The 15,943-nt window shown below is 36.2% G+C and overlaps 1 protein-coding gene across 1 annotated transcript in view; it reads right to left on the reverse strand.

The window, feature by feature from the left end:
- RGS22 (regulator of G protein signaling 22) overlaps window positions 1–15,943 on the reverse strand; it is a 176,421-nt gene that overhangs the window by 17,987 nt on the left and 142,491 nt on the right. The window contains exons 21-23 of the mRNA XM_058275778.2: window positions 13,658–13,819; window positions 6,905–7,084; window positions 2,479–2,634 (exon numbers count right to left, since the gene is read on the reverse strand). Of these exons, the coding sequence (XP_058131761.1) occupies window positions 2,479–2,634; window positions 6,905–7,084; window positions 13,658–13,819 (498 nt within the window). The remainder of the gene's footprint in view (window positions 1–2,478; window positions 2,635–6,904; window positions 7,085–13,657; window positions 13,820–15,943) is intronic.

Genomic DNA, 15,943 nt, shown 5'->3' on the forward strand with positions numbered 1-15,943 from the left:
AAAGTCTAAGGTCATGTATATTATTAGAAGGAAAGCTAAAAAATATAACATGGGACTATATAACATAGTGAAACCTTATGTAAAATATGAATATGGGTGATATGGCATATAAAAGACTGTCTTTACAAAATAAAAATACAAATTAACTAGAGAGACCGAAACAGAATAGCAGCTATGTAAAGCAGGGGAAGTGTAGAAAGATTGAGAGGTGGTGAGGTTTTTTGTTTTTTTTTTGTTTTTGTACTGGAATAATGAAAATGTCTAAAAATGATTGAAGTGATGAATGCACAACTATGTGATTACACCAAATACCGGTGATTGTACACTTTTATTTATGTTTTTAGTTATGTGCTATGATTTATGTTGTATTAATATGTATCAATAAAATTGATTTGTTAAAAAAGGGGGATTAGCAGTGTACATTAGCAATTAAAAGAGAGATTGGCAGAGTAGATTAGCAATTAAAAAAGAAATTGGTAGAGTAGGTCAGGAGATAACAAATATGATCCAATCTTATGCTGTCTCCAGGAAACTTAAATATAACAATATAGGTAGTTTAAAAATAAAAGAATGGAAAAAGATATACTAAGCAAAAATCAAAAGAAAGAACAATGGTTCAGCAGCCTTGGAGTAGTTTGGCAGTTCCTCAAAAAATTAAATTCTCAAAAGAAATCAGTTGGAGCTAGGTAATCTGAAGAAAGGCAACGCTAGATGAAAGAGAATCTCATTTTTTAAAGTCTCATCTAGTTTTAATATCAGGTACTTAAAATGTACAGAGGCAAATTCATTAACAAAGGATCAGAGTGATTTAATGTAGAGTTACCATATAACCAACAGTTCCAGTTCTAGGTATGTACCCAAAATAAGTGAAAACATATTTCCACACAAAAGTTGTATACAAATGCTCACAGCAGTGTTATTAATAACAGCCCAAAAGTGGTAACAATCCAAGTGTCCATCAACTGATGAATGGATAAACAAAATGTGCCCATCTATACAATGGAATATTAGTTATAAAAAGAAATGACATATGGATACATGCTACAACATATACAAACCTGGAAAATGTTATACTAAGCCAAAGAAGCCAATCACAAAAGATCTATATTGTAATAATCAGTTTATATGAAATGTCCAGAATAGGTAAATTTATAGAGATAAAAAATAGATTAGTGGTTGCCAGGGGCTGGGGAGAAGAGGGAATTGAAAATGACTGTTAATGGCTATGGCATTTCTTTTGGAGGGGGTGAAGATATTCTAAACTTAGTGGTGATGGCTCCACAACTCTGTGAATATATTAAAACCACTCAATGTCGTCTGCAGTGCTCTTTGTAAAGGTGAAAATTGGAAACACCCAACAACAGGAAAATAGTTAAATAAAAATAGCATATTTATTCATATGATGAAATAGTTTACAGCAATTAAATTGAATAAACTAAATATATTAGTGTGGATACAAATTAAAAAACATATTGTTAAGTGTAAAAAGCAAGATGCAGAAAGATGTGTTACACAATATGGTATCATTTATGTAAGTTAACACACATACAAAATAGTCCGCTGTAGTGTTTATGAATGCAAATACATAAATAAACCTTTTAAAAAGAGCTGAAAGAATATATTCTAAATTTAGTGGTTGCTCTTGGGGAAAGGGAAGGTGATAGGAAATAGAACTCAGGCCGGAGGTTAAGAGAAATTTTATCTGCAATATTTTATTTCTCAAGTACAAAAAAGCAAATGAGGCAAAATGTTTAAAATGTTTATTTTGAACTGTGCAAATATGAGCGTTCATTTCTTTTATATCTTTCAGTATCTTTTAAATTTCAGAAAAAAATAGGTTTAACCTTAAAAATGAGATATATTCCAGAAAACAGATTGATATAAAGAAAGATGAATGAATGAATGAACAAACAAGCTAACAGGGCCAATTCATGACTCATATTTACAACTCTCAAAGTTAAAAGTGTCACTCTGTAATTTTAATATTGAAAATGCCACCCCCAGTACTTAACATTGGTTCATTCATTCAGTCCCTTATTTATTCTAAAAACAATGAGCATACTATGTGCTGAACACTGCTGTAGGTGCTCATGAGACACAAATGAATTAGACAGAAACTATCCTTGAGGATCGCAGTCCAGTGAGGATGACAGATGCAAAAATATCAATCACTGGACAATATAAAGCACGTTCTAAGAGAGGCAGGAACATTACTGTAGTGGATGCACACAGACATGAGCTGTTCTCTCGTCGTGGGGGAGTTAAGAAAGCCTTCACAGAGAAGAGATGACATTTGAATTGAATTTTGAGGAATTCAAAAGCAAGTCTGAAACCTCTGACTGAAGACTCAAAAAAATCCACTAAAATCTGTATTCTGTAACTTCTCTGTATCTTTCCCCAGCTCAAATTCTATTACTAAATTTACACATCATATACCTTTTAGAAGTCTGAACAAACCCAAAATGAATCTTGTCTCACCTTTCCAAATTTTTCATCTTCCATGACTGCCAATTTTTTCTTCTGTTTATATTCTTGTCTTCTCTCTAAAACACTCATAATTTTTTCATCAGTTAAGTTCTTCCTAAATTCACAAAACTGAGGCCAAAATTTAAACAGAACCCCAAAAATTGTCATCTGTATAAAAAACAAAGTTTGTCTCAGATTACCATTTTATACAAATGTACCCATTTAAACCTTAATTCACCACAATAATGGATTAACAACTCTGTCTTTAATATACAGCATGTTTCCTCCAACTTATTGTCTCCAGACATCTTGGTATAGTTTAGCTCAGCACATGCTTATCATCAATGTCTTTTATTACCGATGAGAAGTCTTTCTTTAAAAAAAACATACGCTTAAAAGTCACTTTATTCTTTATGTTTCCCTAACCAATTGATTGTATTAATAAAGAATCCATTAGGTCTTTTTAAATAAGAAATTTATGTTTTCTTTTAAAACATACTGGTTGATCTGCCTCACACTCTGCTGTTTTATGCAAGTATTCCAAATATTCAGTTCATTAAGGGAAACTTCCCCCTCCCTTTCTTTATTTTAGAGAAAGGAAATACCATTTTGCCTCTGGAAAAGCTCTTAAACAAAGCTGCAGATCTAAGAATAAATCTCAAGTAACTTTTAAATGATATAATCTCTTTTATGTGAGAGCAAGAAAAGTAACATTTAAAAAGCAGAATGGTATCCTGCACAAATGCTTTCTATGAGGACACTCCACATTAAGTGATTAATTGTGATATTTAGAGAGATAAGAATTGTTGTTCAAATTCCCATGCCAAGTTTTTCCATTAGTTCCAGAGGCACATGTTACTTCCAAGAAGGTAGGACTTGCCACATCAGATCAACAAGTCCAACATCTTGCTGCTAGGAAAGGCCTTTATCTAATGCCCTGGAGAAAAATGAAACATCCCATTAGGCTCTAAGTCAATTCAAAAGGAAAAAGAATTTTTAAAAAAGTGCTGCAGTGATCAAGAGAACTCTGGAATTGACAGATTTCATTACTCCTCTTTTCAGTACATGAATGTTATTAGTACACTTTTTAAATTATTTACTCCTTTTAAAATACAGCTTTGTCAATGAATTCCATCGTTTCTTGGCATTGTGAACTTTAAAAGCTAGAACTATTTTATTTAATAAAATGCAGGTTTTCTATTTATCTGCCACTCATTTCATTAAGTAATTCCCTGTTCCAATATTAATGGGTCACGGTAGTTTTTACTATGCACTCATTAACCTTGAGCACTCCTCCAATCCTATAATACCAAATGACCCTACTTCTCACTTCTCCATCCAAACTTGAGTCTTTTCCTGTTCTCAAATATGTGTATTTCCATTTAGAAGCCCTTCCACTAAAAGTCACACAATTAGGACACAATATTTAAATGGAAGACATAAATTTAGTCTGTTCCTATAAACTATAATAGAGATTTTAGAAACATGTATTGTTCACAAAAACTACCCAGTACCTCCAGAACCCTAAAAGATAACCAAGTGGTAGGTAAGAAAATGTTTTAATAGATTTTTTTTTTTTAAAGATTTATTTATTTATTTAATTTCCCCCCCCTCCCCTGGTTGTCTGTTCTTGGTGTCTATTTGCTGCGTCTTGTTTCTTTGTCCGCTTCTGTTGTCGTCAGCAGCATGGGAAGTGTGGGTGGCGCCATTTCTGGGCAGGCTGCTCTTTCTTTTTCACGCTGGCGGCTCTCCTCACGGGCGCACTCCTTGCGCGTGGGAGCCACGCGGGGGACACCCTTGCGTGGCACGGCACTCCTTGCGCGCATCAGCGCTGCGCCTGGCCAGCTCCACACGGGTCAAGGAGGCCCGGGGTTTGAACTGCGGACCTCCCATATGGTAGACGGACGCCCTAACCACTGGGCAAAAGTCCGTTTCCCTGTTTTAATAGATATTACTTTGCTCGTTGCCAGCAGCTGGGCAATGGCTTTAGTGTGAGTAAAAAGGGCCAAGGAAAATTTAGCTAAATGACGAAAACTTTCAAACTATTTTTGTACAGGCAGGGATGGATAAGAGTGGGGACAGGGAAAGGCTACAAGGATAACAATGAAAAACAGACAGATTCTACTTAACTTTCCTCTCATTTCCAATTTGACCCCACTCCTGTCATGAGAGTTTTTCCATCATTCATCTACGAGTTAAAAAGTTTATTGAGTGCCTATGATGTGTCAGGCATTTGAGCCACAAAGGTAACCAAGAAATATTCCCTACCCACAGAGAGCTTAACATCTAATGGGAAAGTCAGACATAAGAACAGTCACTTTCAATTTAGTGCAATAGTGTTATGACAAACACAGGACATTGGAGAAACACAAGAGAGAGAATGATAATGCAAAAAGCTCAGGAGGGAGGGAAGCGGACTTGGCCCAGTGGTTAGGGCGTCCGTCTACCACATGGGAGGTCCGTGGTTCAAATCCCGGGCCTCCTTGACCCATGTGGAGCTGGCCCATGCACAGTGCTGATGAGCACAAGGAGTGTGTGCCACGCAGGGGTGTCCCCCACGTAGAAGAGCCCCACGCGCAAGGAGTGTACCCCGTAAGGAGAGCCACCCAGCGCGAAAGAAAGTACAGCCTGCCTAAGAATGGCACCGCCCACATGGAGAGCTAACACAACAAGATGACGTAACAAAAAGAAACACAGATTCCAGCGCCGCTGACAACAACAGAAGCGGATGAAGAAGACGCAGCAAATAGACACAGAGAACAGACATCAGGGTGGGGGGGGAATAAATAAATAAATAAATAAATCTTAAAAAAAAAAAAAGCTCAGGAGGGAAGAGAGTAATGCCTATTCATAAAACAACAAATATTTCATTAAGGCTGGGAGATAGAAGGCAGGAGTGGTAAAAGATGTCGTTAGAACGCTATGGACTTCATTCTGAGAGCAATGGGGAGTAACTGAAATGTTTTAAACAGAGAAATGACATGATTAGGTATATATACTGAAAAAGATAGCTCTGTCTATCTTTGGAGAAAGCCCAGACACAGGGAGTTTTGATCATCAATATGAGAAATGTTGTAGATACGAACTGAGGTAGTGGAAGTGGAGAGAAGTGTATAGAATGTCTGATAATGAGAAAAATGAACAAATTTTAGGATTGATTAGATATGCAGGTAAGACAATGAAGGAAAAGGAGGACATGAAGATGGTGACTAAATCTCTGGCCATAGGCCTAGGTAGAAATGATGCCGTTTTCTAAGACAGGAAGCCAGGAAAAGTAAGATTTGGTGGGATGAGGCCCCTAAATAATGATTCTCTTGTTCTCATAAGCTCCAAAATCCATATTTAAGATGTGTAGGACTTGGTTTAAGGAAAATAAGAAGAAATCATAGGCTAGAGGACTCCAATAAAATTCCTTGGCTGCAGTTGCTGGAGAGTGTGCCAAATCAACCAATGTAAATGGCTCCAGATATCCAGTTAGATTCAAGGTCTTTCATGTAATATAACCTTGCCTGGTTCAGGAGACCTAGGCTACACACTGTGGTCTCTAAGACCATTTTATTAACAGATGCTACAATTCTGGCATCTATGTGCTGACATAGATTTTCTCTATGTTGGCACATCCTCAACCATTTCCCTACATTTTTGCCTATTTTAATGCATAATTTGGATTGTGAGTCTAGTTTCAGTTCCTGAGAGGACTAAGAACACAGATGGCTCATAAATGAATGTTAAGAATAATTGCCTTTTTCCATGCTCAAGGGCAAATACCCTAAATCTCTGTTTTATATCACTTGATCCATGACACAGCCTTCCCTATTACCCACATTATAATTTATTTTTCTTAATAATTTTTTAGGCACATCATCACTAAAAGGCTTTTCAAAATGCAAATAAATTATATTCACCAAGTCACTGTTTTTTATTGTTTATCTTAAAAAGAAGTAACTTGAGCAAGTTAACAGGCATGATTTTCCTTTCATGAGCCTGTGTACTTTATTTTGGTTGGGTACTTAAATTTCCTCTCATCTCTTTTATGAGTTATGTGAATATCCCAATCTTAAAAAATACACAAATCTTGGGACACACACATTTTACACATTTTTGTGATAGTGGACATTTTAAAGGAAATAGGAATGATGGGAAAGGAAGGAAGTATTAGCTTGAATTTTTTAAGTTAGAAATAAAAATTTTAACCATAGAGAGTTGAAGTGAAGTATTTAAATAATTTATTTGCTGTATATTTATCATCAACAAAATAGCAAGTAAGATACTTGCTTCTTATATTTCAGTGGCATATGAAAAAGTTTGATTAAATAGAATAAATTCCAGTATTAGGAGGACTAGAATCTTGCCAATTATGAATGCAAAAGGTTTAAAACAATATCTAGATTGTTAATGTATTTTAAAATCTGTTTAGCCCTGTCCCCTGATCTCCTACCTGTGCTTCTCGAAATACATATGGTCCTAACTCCTTCCTGTGTTCAAGAATCTTCTGAGCTTGCTCAACTGGAATGTCAATTTGTAAAGTTGGTGGAATACTGGAATTAATAAAGCAATTGATAATAGTTGTGATCTTCTTCTGGATGACGGACTCATCACAATGAGAATGGCACAAGTCCTGAACAAGGAGGAGTAAAATATAATAATACATGGTCAACGCATCATATAGAACACTTTATAGTCAATATGTGTTTCAATTAACATACATTTTAACTTCGAATCAAGAAGATAATGGGGACAGCTCAAGGCTACCTTAAAAAAAATCATAGTTTTTATTTTTGTTGGGTTTGAGGAACCTAAGACTTTATACATACACTTTAAGTACAGCTTTCATTTAATCCTGGTTGCTTCTTTCTCTAGGCAAAGAAACAGCTTTATTAACTAACCACTTTAACTCATTTAACACATATATGCTGATTATGTGCTATATGTCAGATACTGACTTAAGCCCCAAGACACAGTCCCTGCCCTTTAAAGGCTCAATCTCTAGTAGAGGAAAAAACATGAAAACATGTTTTTCTTTTCTTTTTTTTCACTGAATTCAATTTATTTTTATTTCTTGAAAGAGTATATCTTTTTTTTTTGCATAAATTTTATTTATTTTTTCTTCTTTATTTTCTTTTATATTTTACATTAAAAAAATACGAGGTCCCCATATACCCCCCACCCCACCCATGCCACCCCTCCCACATCAACAAACTCTTCCATCATGAAAACAGGTTTTTCTAATTCAAGACAGAAGAATACACAGGGTCCAGAAGAGCATTAAAAAGAGGCACCTAGAGAAGTAGATGTGGCTCAAGCAGTAGGGTGCTTGCCTACCACATGGGAGGTCCCAGGTTCAGTTCCCCATGCCTCCTAAAGAAGATGAATGAGACAGCAAAGTTGATGCAACAGGTTGATAGGGTGAGCTGATGCAACAAGATGACACAATGAGGAAACACAATGAGAGCCACAATAAGCAGGGAGCAGATGGGGCTCCAGCTATTAGGCACCTCCCACATGGGAGGTCCCAGGTTCAGTTACCAGTACCTCCTAAAGAGAAGATGAGCAGACACAGACAGCACACAATGAACAGACACAGAGAGCAGACGGTGAATGCAAACAACAGGGATGGGGAGAAATAATAAATAAATATTAAAAAAAAAAAAAGAAGAGGCACCTATAAAGAGCCTTCCCAACCAGAACTGATTCTGTAACAAGGTGATTTTGACTTATAAAGGGTTAGTAACATGAGTAGGAGTGACAGAGGTGACACTTGTGTCATTATGCATCTCTTAGTACCTTTATAATTTCAGTTACCACATCACATTATCCTCTTTATAGCTAAAGAACTTAAAAATATGACCTTAAATTAAAATGGCCAGTTTTTGGCATGATATATATGATATAGTGCTATCATTAAAAAAAGAAAAAAAAAAAGACATAGGCTTTTTCTGCTTTCAACTGGGGGAGGAGGTTGCAGTACAAATTTTCGTCAGTTTTCCTGTAGCCATGTTCCTCAGAAACCAGTTGCCTCCACCAAGCTGCCAAAGTTCAATCCAAAGAGAGCCAAGTCATGTACCTAAGGTGCACCAGAAGTCAGTGCCACATCTGCCTTGGCCTCAAGATCAGCTCCCTGGTTCTGTCTCCAAAGAAGTTTGGTGATAAGAATTACAAGGCCACTTCTGACTAGAAAGTCTAAGGATTATGGTGAAACTGACCACTTATAAGAGACAGGCCCAGATTGAGGTAGTACCTTCTGCCTCTACCCTCATCATCAAAGCCTTTAAGGAACCAACCAGAAACAGAAAGAAGCAGAACATTAAGCACAATGGAAGTATCACTTTTTATGAGATTGTCAACATTGCCTCATAGATGTGGCACCAATATTCACCCAGAGAACTCTCTAGAACCATTAAAGAGATTCTGAGTACTGCCTAGTCTGTGGGCTGCAGTGTTGGTGGCTGTTACCCTCATGACATCATAGATGACACTGACATGCAGTGGAATACCCAGCTCATTAAGAACTACAAAGGGAAATATTTCAATAAAGGAACATTTGAAAGCAAAGAATAAATATGTAGGGAGGTAGGTAAGTAGACAGATAGGTAGGTAGGTAGGTAGGTCACTGGTTCAATTACGGCATTTTCCTCTGTCAGAGATATTGTTCACTCCATCACTAGAAAGCAAACAAATTTAGAAACTTCTAATTCTAGACCAGAAATAAGCCAACATTTATTAAGTACCTACTTGTGCTAAAGACTTTGTAATAACTGTCTAATGGACTCTATAAATGAAAGAAAAATTCCAACTGTTAACTATATAAAACTTTACATATAGTTTATTGTAAGTTATGTATCAAAAAGCTTAATGTAAATGTTACATTGTGGCTGTTTCAAATAAGGTATCACTTATAACTCAACATAACATTACTTGAGAAATTGCCCATTTATACCATGTACGTTTGGTACATTACCCAAAATGCATTTTTGTTGTTGTTGTTAGTGGGATTACCATATAAAATTATTTGGTGAGCCTAGTTTATTATTGTGGAAAATAAAACTTGTGAAATAAAAACAAATTTATGAAGTTATACAGTTTTGAGGGTGAAGGAACAGAACCTAGGCAGAATCATAATAATTTGTTCTAATTGTTCTGCCCTTTTGTAGCCAATAGACTAGTTAACTCTTACCTATCTATCAGTTTAAGAATACTTTCCTCTAGTACGCTTTCTGGACTCTCTCAGTTCAGGAGAGATGTTCATCTTAAGTGCTCTCATAGCATCCTGTACTTTCTCCATCACTGAACCATCACTTGTTTATCACATGTCCCATGAGACCATAAGCTTTAAAAGGGAACATTGTCTTGATCACACTTTATCTTTAGGATTTAGCCTGCTCCATCAGTATTCACTCAAAAAATATTTGCTGAATGAATATATTCTTTTAGTCTTTTCTCTATGGATGTGCACACACACACACACACACACAGTTTCTGGCAGCTGGGTTTTTAAAAAATAATAAGAACATCTTTTTCTATGATTGATTATTCTCCCACAGCATACATTTTAATGACTGTATTAGTCAGCCAAAGGGGTCCTGATGCAAAATACCAGAAATTGGTTTTTATAAAGGGTACTTATTTGGGGTAGGCGCTTACAGATACCAGGCCATAAGCATATGTTACTTCCCTCACCAAAATCTATTTTTACGTGTTGGAGCAAGATGGCTACCAACGTCTGCTGGGGTTCAGGCTTCCTGGGTTTCTCTGGGCTCAGCTCCTCTGTTTTCTCCACAAGGTCAGTTGTAGACTATGAGGCTCTCTAGACTTTGCCTCTCTCCACAAGGTCAGCTGTAGCCTATCCGGTGAACGGCTCTGTCTCTTTCCCTGTGGTTTCTGCCGTGTCTAAGGAGCCGTCTCTATTCCTCTGTGTTCTTCTCCTGGCTCAGGTCCTCTTTTCCTGGGGCTTGCTTCTCTTTCCTCTGTGTGCTGACTTCCTGGGGCTCCAGCTTAAGGCCTCAGCATCAAACTCCAACATCAGAAAACCCTCAACTCTGTCCTTTGCCATGCCTAATGATGTGGCCCAATCAAAGCCCTAATCATAACTTAATCACACCCAGGTACAGACCAGATTACAGATGTAATTCAGTATCTATTTTTGGAATTCATAACTATATAAAACTGCTACAATGTCCAAGGCATATTCTATGTACATATGTATCATAATTAAGTAACCAACATCCTATTCATGAACATCTGGCATCTTCCCAATTTTTCAAAATTCAGAACAATGCTTAATTATGATCATTGTGACTATCTCTCGTATAGTACCACAACTATTACTGGGAGACAATAAAGCTTACTTTACTGTCGTATGCTAATGGCATTGGCTTTAGCAATGGAATGCCTTGGTTCAATTCCAGCTCTACCACATAATTAGCTGTGTGATATTGGAAATTTCTTAGCTTTTTGGTGCCTTAGGTTCTTCATCTGTAAAATGGTGAGAAGAACAGCCTTGACCCAATAGAACCTTGTGAATAATAAATTAGTTATTACATGAAAAATATCAGGACAAGGTCTGGCCAGAGAGTAAACACTCAGTAAGAGCTATGAGAGAGTTTATTCAAGTGAAATACCTTCCAACTAGCAAACTCCCTCAAGACCCAATTCATGTTTCACCACTTCTGCCAAGACCCCTAATCTACCATTCTCCCTCTAGTCATTCTCTCCTCTTTGCTAAAACTAGTTAGAACATAGATCACTGCTCCATAATATTTGCTTGTTTTATGCCTGCCTCCCTTCTTCAGGGAGAGCAATGTGTTGTATTCCACTTTTTATTCCAATAATCTACCATAATGCCTGACATATTAGGTACGTAAATGCTTTTCGAATGAGTAAATTTACTCCTATAGCATGATTATTTAGTAGCTACCCAGTGTTACGTGTCCTTCATGCTATACTGAAGACATGAAATGAAGGCTAAGGGAAGCCTACAAGGGGAAACAGTCATAAAACTAAAGGTTGATTGTATATGAGTCTATGGTCTTTTTAAATAATTGTTTTATAAGGTTTACCTCATCATTTCTACTGGTCTAGCTACCAAATAGGAGGCTTATCCTATCAGGTTTGCCTTACTCCAGTTCATACTAACTTAAATACAGTCAGTCTACTCATAGTCAATAATTTACTATTCTGTAAAATAGACTCTACCTCCTTTCTAATAAAAAAAATTATATATTATCTATCTTAATATTTTAAAAAGACTTCCCTCAAAAAACTTTTTTTCTGTTATTACCTAAGCCAAAAATAGTGCAAAATCTATTGAAGTTAGAATAGGGAAAAAACAATTCTTTGGAATGTTGTGGAAAGTTTAGAAATTGGTTTTACTGAATAAAAACTATGTAGAGTGCATGTATACACATACACATGCTGCAGAGTATTAGTGTTGCAGAATCCTTAAATTTTAAGTCATTTGAAAATATCTTTTTGAAGTCTAGTTTGATTTTTATTCCCTACTTTTATAACGAACTAGAATAGGCTGCCTTGCCAGGAAATAAGCCTACTATTCCTGGAAGTGTTTAAGCAGAGGCTGGATGGCTACTCTGGGATTTCTAGACAATAGTCCCACATTCAAGTCTAGATGACATAGCCCAGAGAATCCCTTCCTCTTCTTCAACACAATGATTTTACTTGTTTATATTAAACACTTAAATCTGAAAATAAACTGCTCTTGTGCCTAACCACTTGTTTTATTTATCTATTCTGTTAAGATTTTGGCCAATTCCTTCTAATATCTCATTGGTTTGTTTAGCAAAAATTTACTATCTTGGAGTACTATTGCTATAAATATGGTTAGGAGGAAGTCTTGTGAAGAGATCCTGATTAAAGTACCAAACACAGATATCTTCAGGAAAAAAATATATACTACACTTATAGATCAATGATATGCAGAAATATAGTTAAAATTCTTTTGAGGAAGGTTATCATTAGATCATAATATATATTAATACCTTGAAAAACCTAATACTATACTTTCAGGGGTTATACTTACTCTTCACTATATAATAAATGTATATATATATAGGCATAAAGATGACAAAATTGGCATATCTTGCACAAATCCTGTTCATAAAGTCATAGTTAAGAATCAGATAAGTTACTGCAATTCCTCTTTGCAAAAAGGGGATTTTCTACCACAATGAGATACCATTTCACACACAAAAATGGCTACTGTTAAAAAAAAAAACAGGAAATAAACCAGTGTTGGAGAGGATATGTGGAGAACACTCACACATTCTTAGTGGGAATATAAAATGGTACAGCCACTATGGAAAATAGTTTCTCAGGAAGTTGAAAATAATATTATGATATGACCTTACCTCCCCACTTATAGTTATATATCCAAAATAAAAGCAGGGACTAAAACAGATATTTGCACACTGATGTTCATAGTGGCATTATTCCTAATTGCCAAAAGGTTGAAGCAACCCAAGTAACCTTCAACAGGAGGATGGATAAACAAAATGTGATATATCTATATATTGGACTATTATTCAGCTATAAAAAAGCAATGACATTCTAATACATGCAACAACACAGATGAACATGGAAGACATCATGTCAAGTGAAATAAGCCAGACACAAAATTACAAACATGGTATGATCTCATGTACATGAAATAATTAGAATATGCAAATTCACAGAGCCAGAAATTAGAATAAAAGTTACCAGGGGCAGGGGTGATGATGCAGAATGGGCGTTCAAGCTTAATTGATATAGAATTTTTATTTGAGGTGATGGAAAACTTTTGATAATAGATGGTGATAACAGTAGCACAACACTAGGCATGTAATTAACACCATTGAATTATATACTTGAAAGTGAAAAACTTTAGGTTATATATATGCTATCAGGATAAAAATTGTTTTAAAAACACATAGAACTTCACAAAGAGTGATCCCTAAGGTAACTTATGGACTACAGTTAATATAATTATAATAGTATTGTTTCATCACTTTTTAACAAAGGTACCACGTTAATGCAAAATTCTAATAATAAGGAAAACTTGGGGGGGGGGAGTATGTGGGAACTATGTACTTTCTGCATGATTTTTCTATAAACTTACAACTGCTTGAATGAAAAAAGAAGGGATTTAAAATCCCTTTAAATCCCTTAAAGTAGGAATTTTCTCCAGTTCCCAAAACAATACCTTATATTTTTGTACTTCTTGCCAGAAGAGCACCCCATTTTCCAATAAATCTCCTTTTAGAGAAACAAAACGTTGAAATTGTCTTGCAGTAACTGGGTTCAATAATGCTTTGCGAAAAGCAATGATTTCACAAGAGGAAGATATCCACTTACTCTCAACAGGCTGTCCAAAACAGAGAATACAGAAAATTAACTGTGTTCTGAAAAAATAAAATAAAATAATTAATTAAGTTAACCTTTCCAACTTCTATCTCCTTTTATTGACTGGTAAAATTTATGACCTGGATACAAGAGAATTTGGCAACCTTTTTTCCTTTGCGTCTTTTATAGTTTACGATTTTTTTTTAACATTTAGAGAAAAAAGAAATGGCTAGATGAATTAGACATATAACTATGTTGTTTAAAAAGTTAACAGTTTAGGGAAGTGGACTTGGCCCAATATATAGGGCGTCCACCTGCCACACGGGAGGTCCGCAGTTCAAACCCCGGGCCTCCTTGACCTGTGTGGAGCTGGCCCATGAGCAGTGCTGATGCGTGCAAGGAGTGCCGTGCCACGCAGGCGTGTCCCCTGCATAGGGAAGCCCCACGCGCAAGGAGGGCACCCGGTAAGGGAAGCCGCCCAGCGTGAAAGAAAGTGCAGCCTGCCCAAGAATGGCGCTGCATACACGGAGAGCTGACACAACAAGATGACACAACAAAAAGAAACATAGATTCCTGGTACCGCTGATAAGGATAGAAGCGATCACAGAAAAGCACACAGTGAATGGACACAGAAAGCAGACAACTGGGGGGGGAGAAAAGGGGAGAGAAATTTAAAAAAATTTTTTTAAAAGTTAGCAGTTTGTTACAGTTTGAGACTAAGGTGAAAAACTATTTTTTAGTGCATAGCATGAATTCTGTGCTTAGAGAGAACAAAGTAATAATATAACAACTGCATATTTTATTACATTATTATATTATTACATATATATTCTATGATAATTCTCTTACCTTTTATATAATTCTCTTATGTTTTGAAAATGAAAGGCAATTGAACATTTAAGACTTTTTTTTTCAATTTTGGGGGAATATTTACCAATTAATCCCATAAATTAAATAGAAATTTTACTGTGGAGATTCACTATACTATCCTGTAAACACTGTGTTATAGATGAAACTTCTTTATATTATTTTAACAATTATAATAAAAATTATTTTAATGATAAGCTTCCTCTGAGAATTTACCTCATGTGAAAAAAAAAAGTCAGAAATACCCAAGGTGTTTTAGTAATGCCTAAAGGTATTTTTACCTACACTTACTTTATATCTTCAAAATTTTGAAATACAAGACATTTTTTTACTTTGACCATTTTAAATCACATATTCATCCCCATTAGCCTCTCAGAATTCAAAAACATACGAGGGAAGCGGACTTGGACCAATGGTTAGGGCGTCCATCTACCACACGGGAGGTCCGCGGTTCAAACCCCGGGCCTCCTTGACCCGTGTGGAGCTGGCCCATGTGCGGTGCTGATGCGCGCAAGAAGTGCTGTGCCACGCAGGGGTGTCCCCCGCGTAGGGGAGCCCCATGCGCAAGGAGTGCACCCCGTAAGGAGAGCCGCCCAGCGGGAAAGAAAGTGCTGCCTGCCCAGGAATGGCGCCACACACACGGAAAGCTGACACAGCAAGATGATGCAAAAAAAGAGACACAGATTCCCATGCTGCTGACAACAACAGAAGCGGACAAAGAGGAACACACAGTAAATGGACACAGAACAGACAACTGGGGCAGTGGGGAGAGTAGAGAAATAAATAAATCTTAAAAAAAAAAAAGAAAAAAAACATATGAAACATATTTTATTGAATTTACTAAATAGATTTTTTACTGGATAAAGTTTACTGAAATTCTCCAAAGCATAGTAGCCTATAATCACACAAGAAAGTACCATTCCAAAGGCAACATTTTAGATGAACTTAGGAAATTATATTAACAAAGTCAAAACACATGATAAATATTCATAACTGAAAATGCATAAAACAAGTACCTATAAACAAATGGTATGTGACCATCAATATAAATGTTTAAGAGAGTTACATAAAAATGCTGTAAGAACACGAAGGAACAAATAACTAATTCTGCCGGAGGAGTAAAAGCTTTACAGAGAAGGGCATTGAAGGATGACACTGGAGTTGGAAACTGAAAAGTAGAGGCAACTCCAGGCAGTGGAGATGAGTGGTGGTGCAATTAACAAAGATAAAGTGAGCAGATGTCTATCACTATTTTAGTAAAACACATGTCGTGTTCCCT

The sequence above is a fragment of the Dasypus novemcinctus genome, chromosome 14 (assembly GCF_030445035.2).
Source record: "Dasypus novemcinctus isolate mDasNov1 chromosome 14, mDasNov1.1.hap2, whole genome shotgun sequence".
Lineage (NCBI taxonomy): Eukaryota > Metazoa > Chordata > Mammalia > Cingulata > Dasypodidae > Dasypus > Dasypus novemcinctus.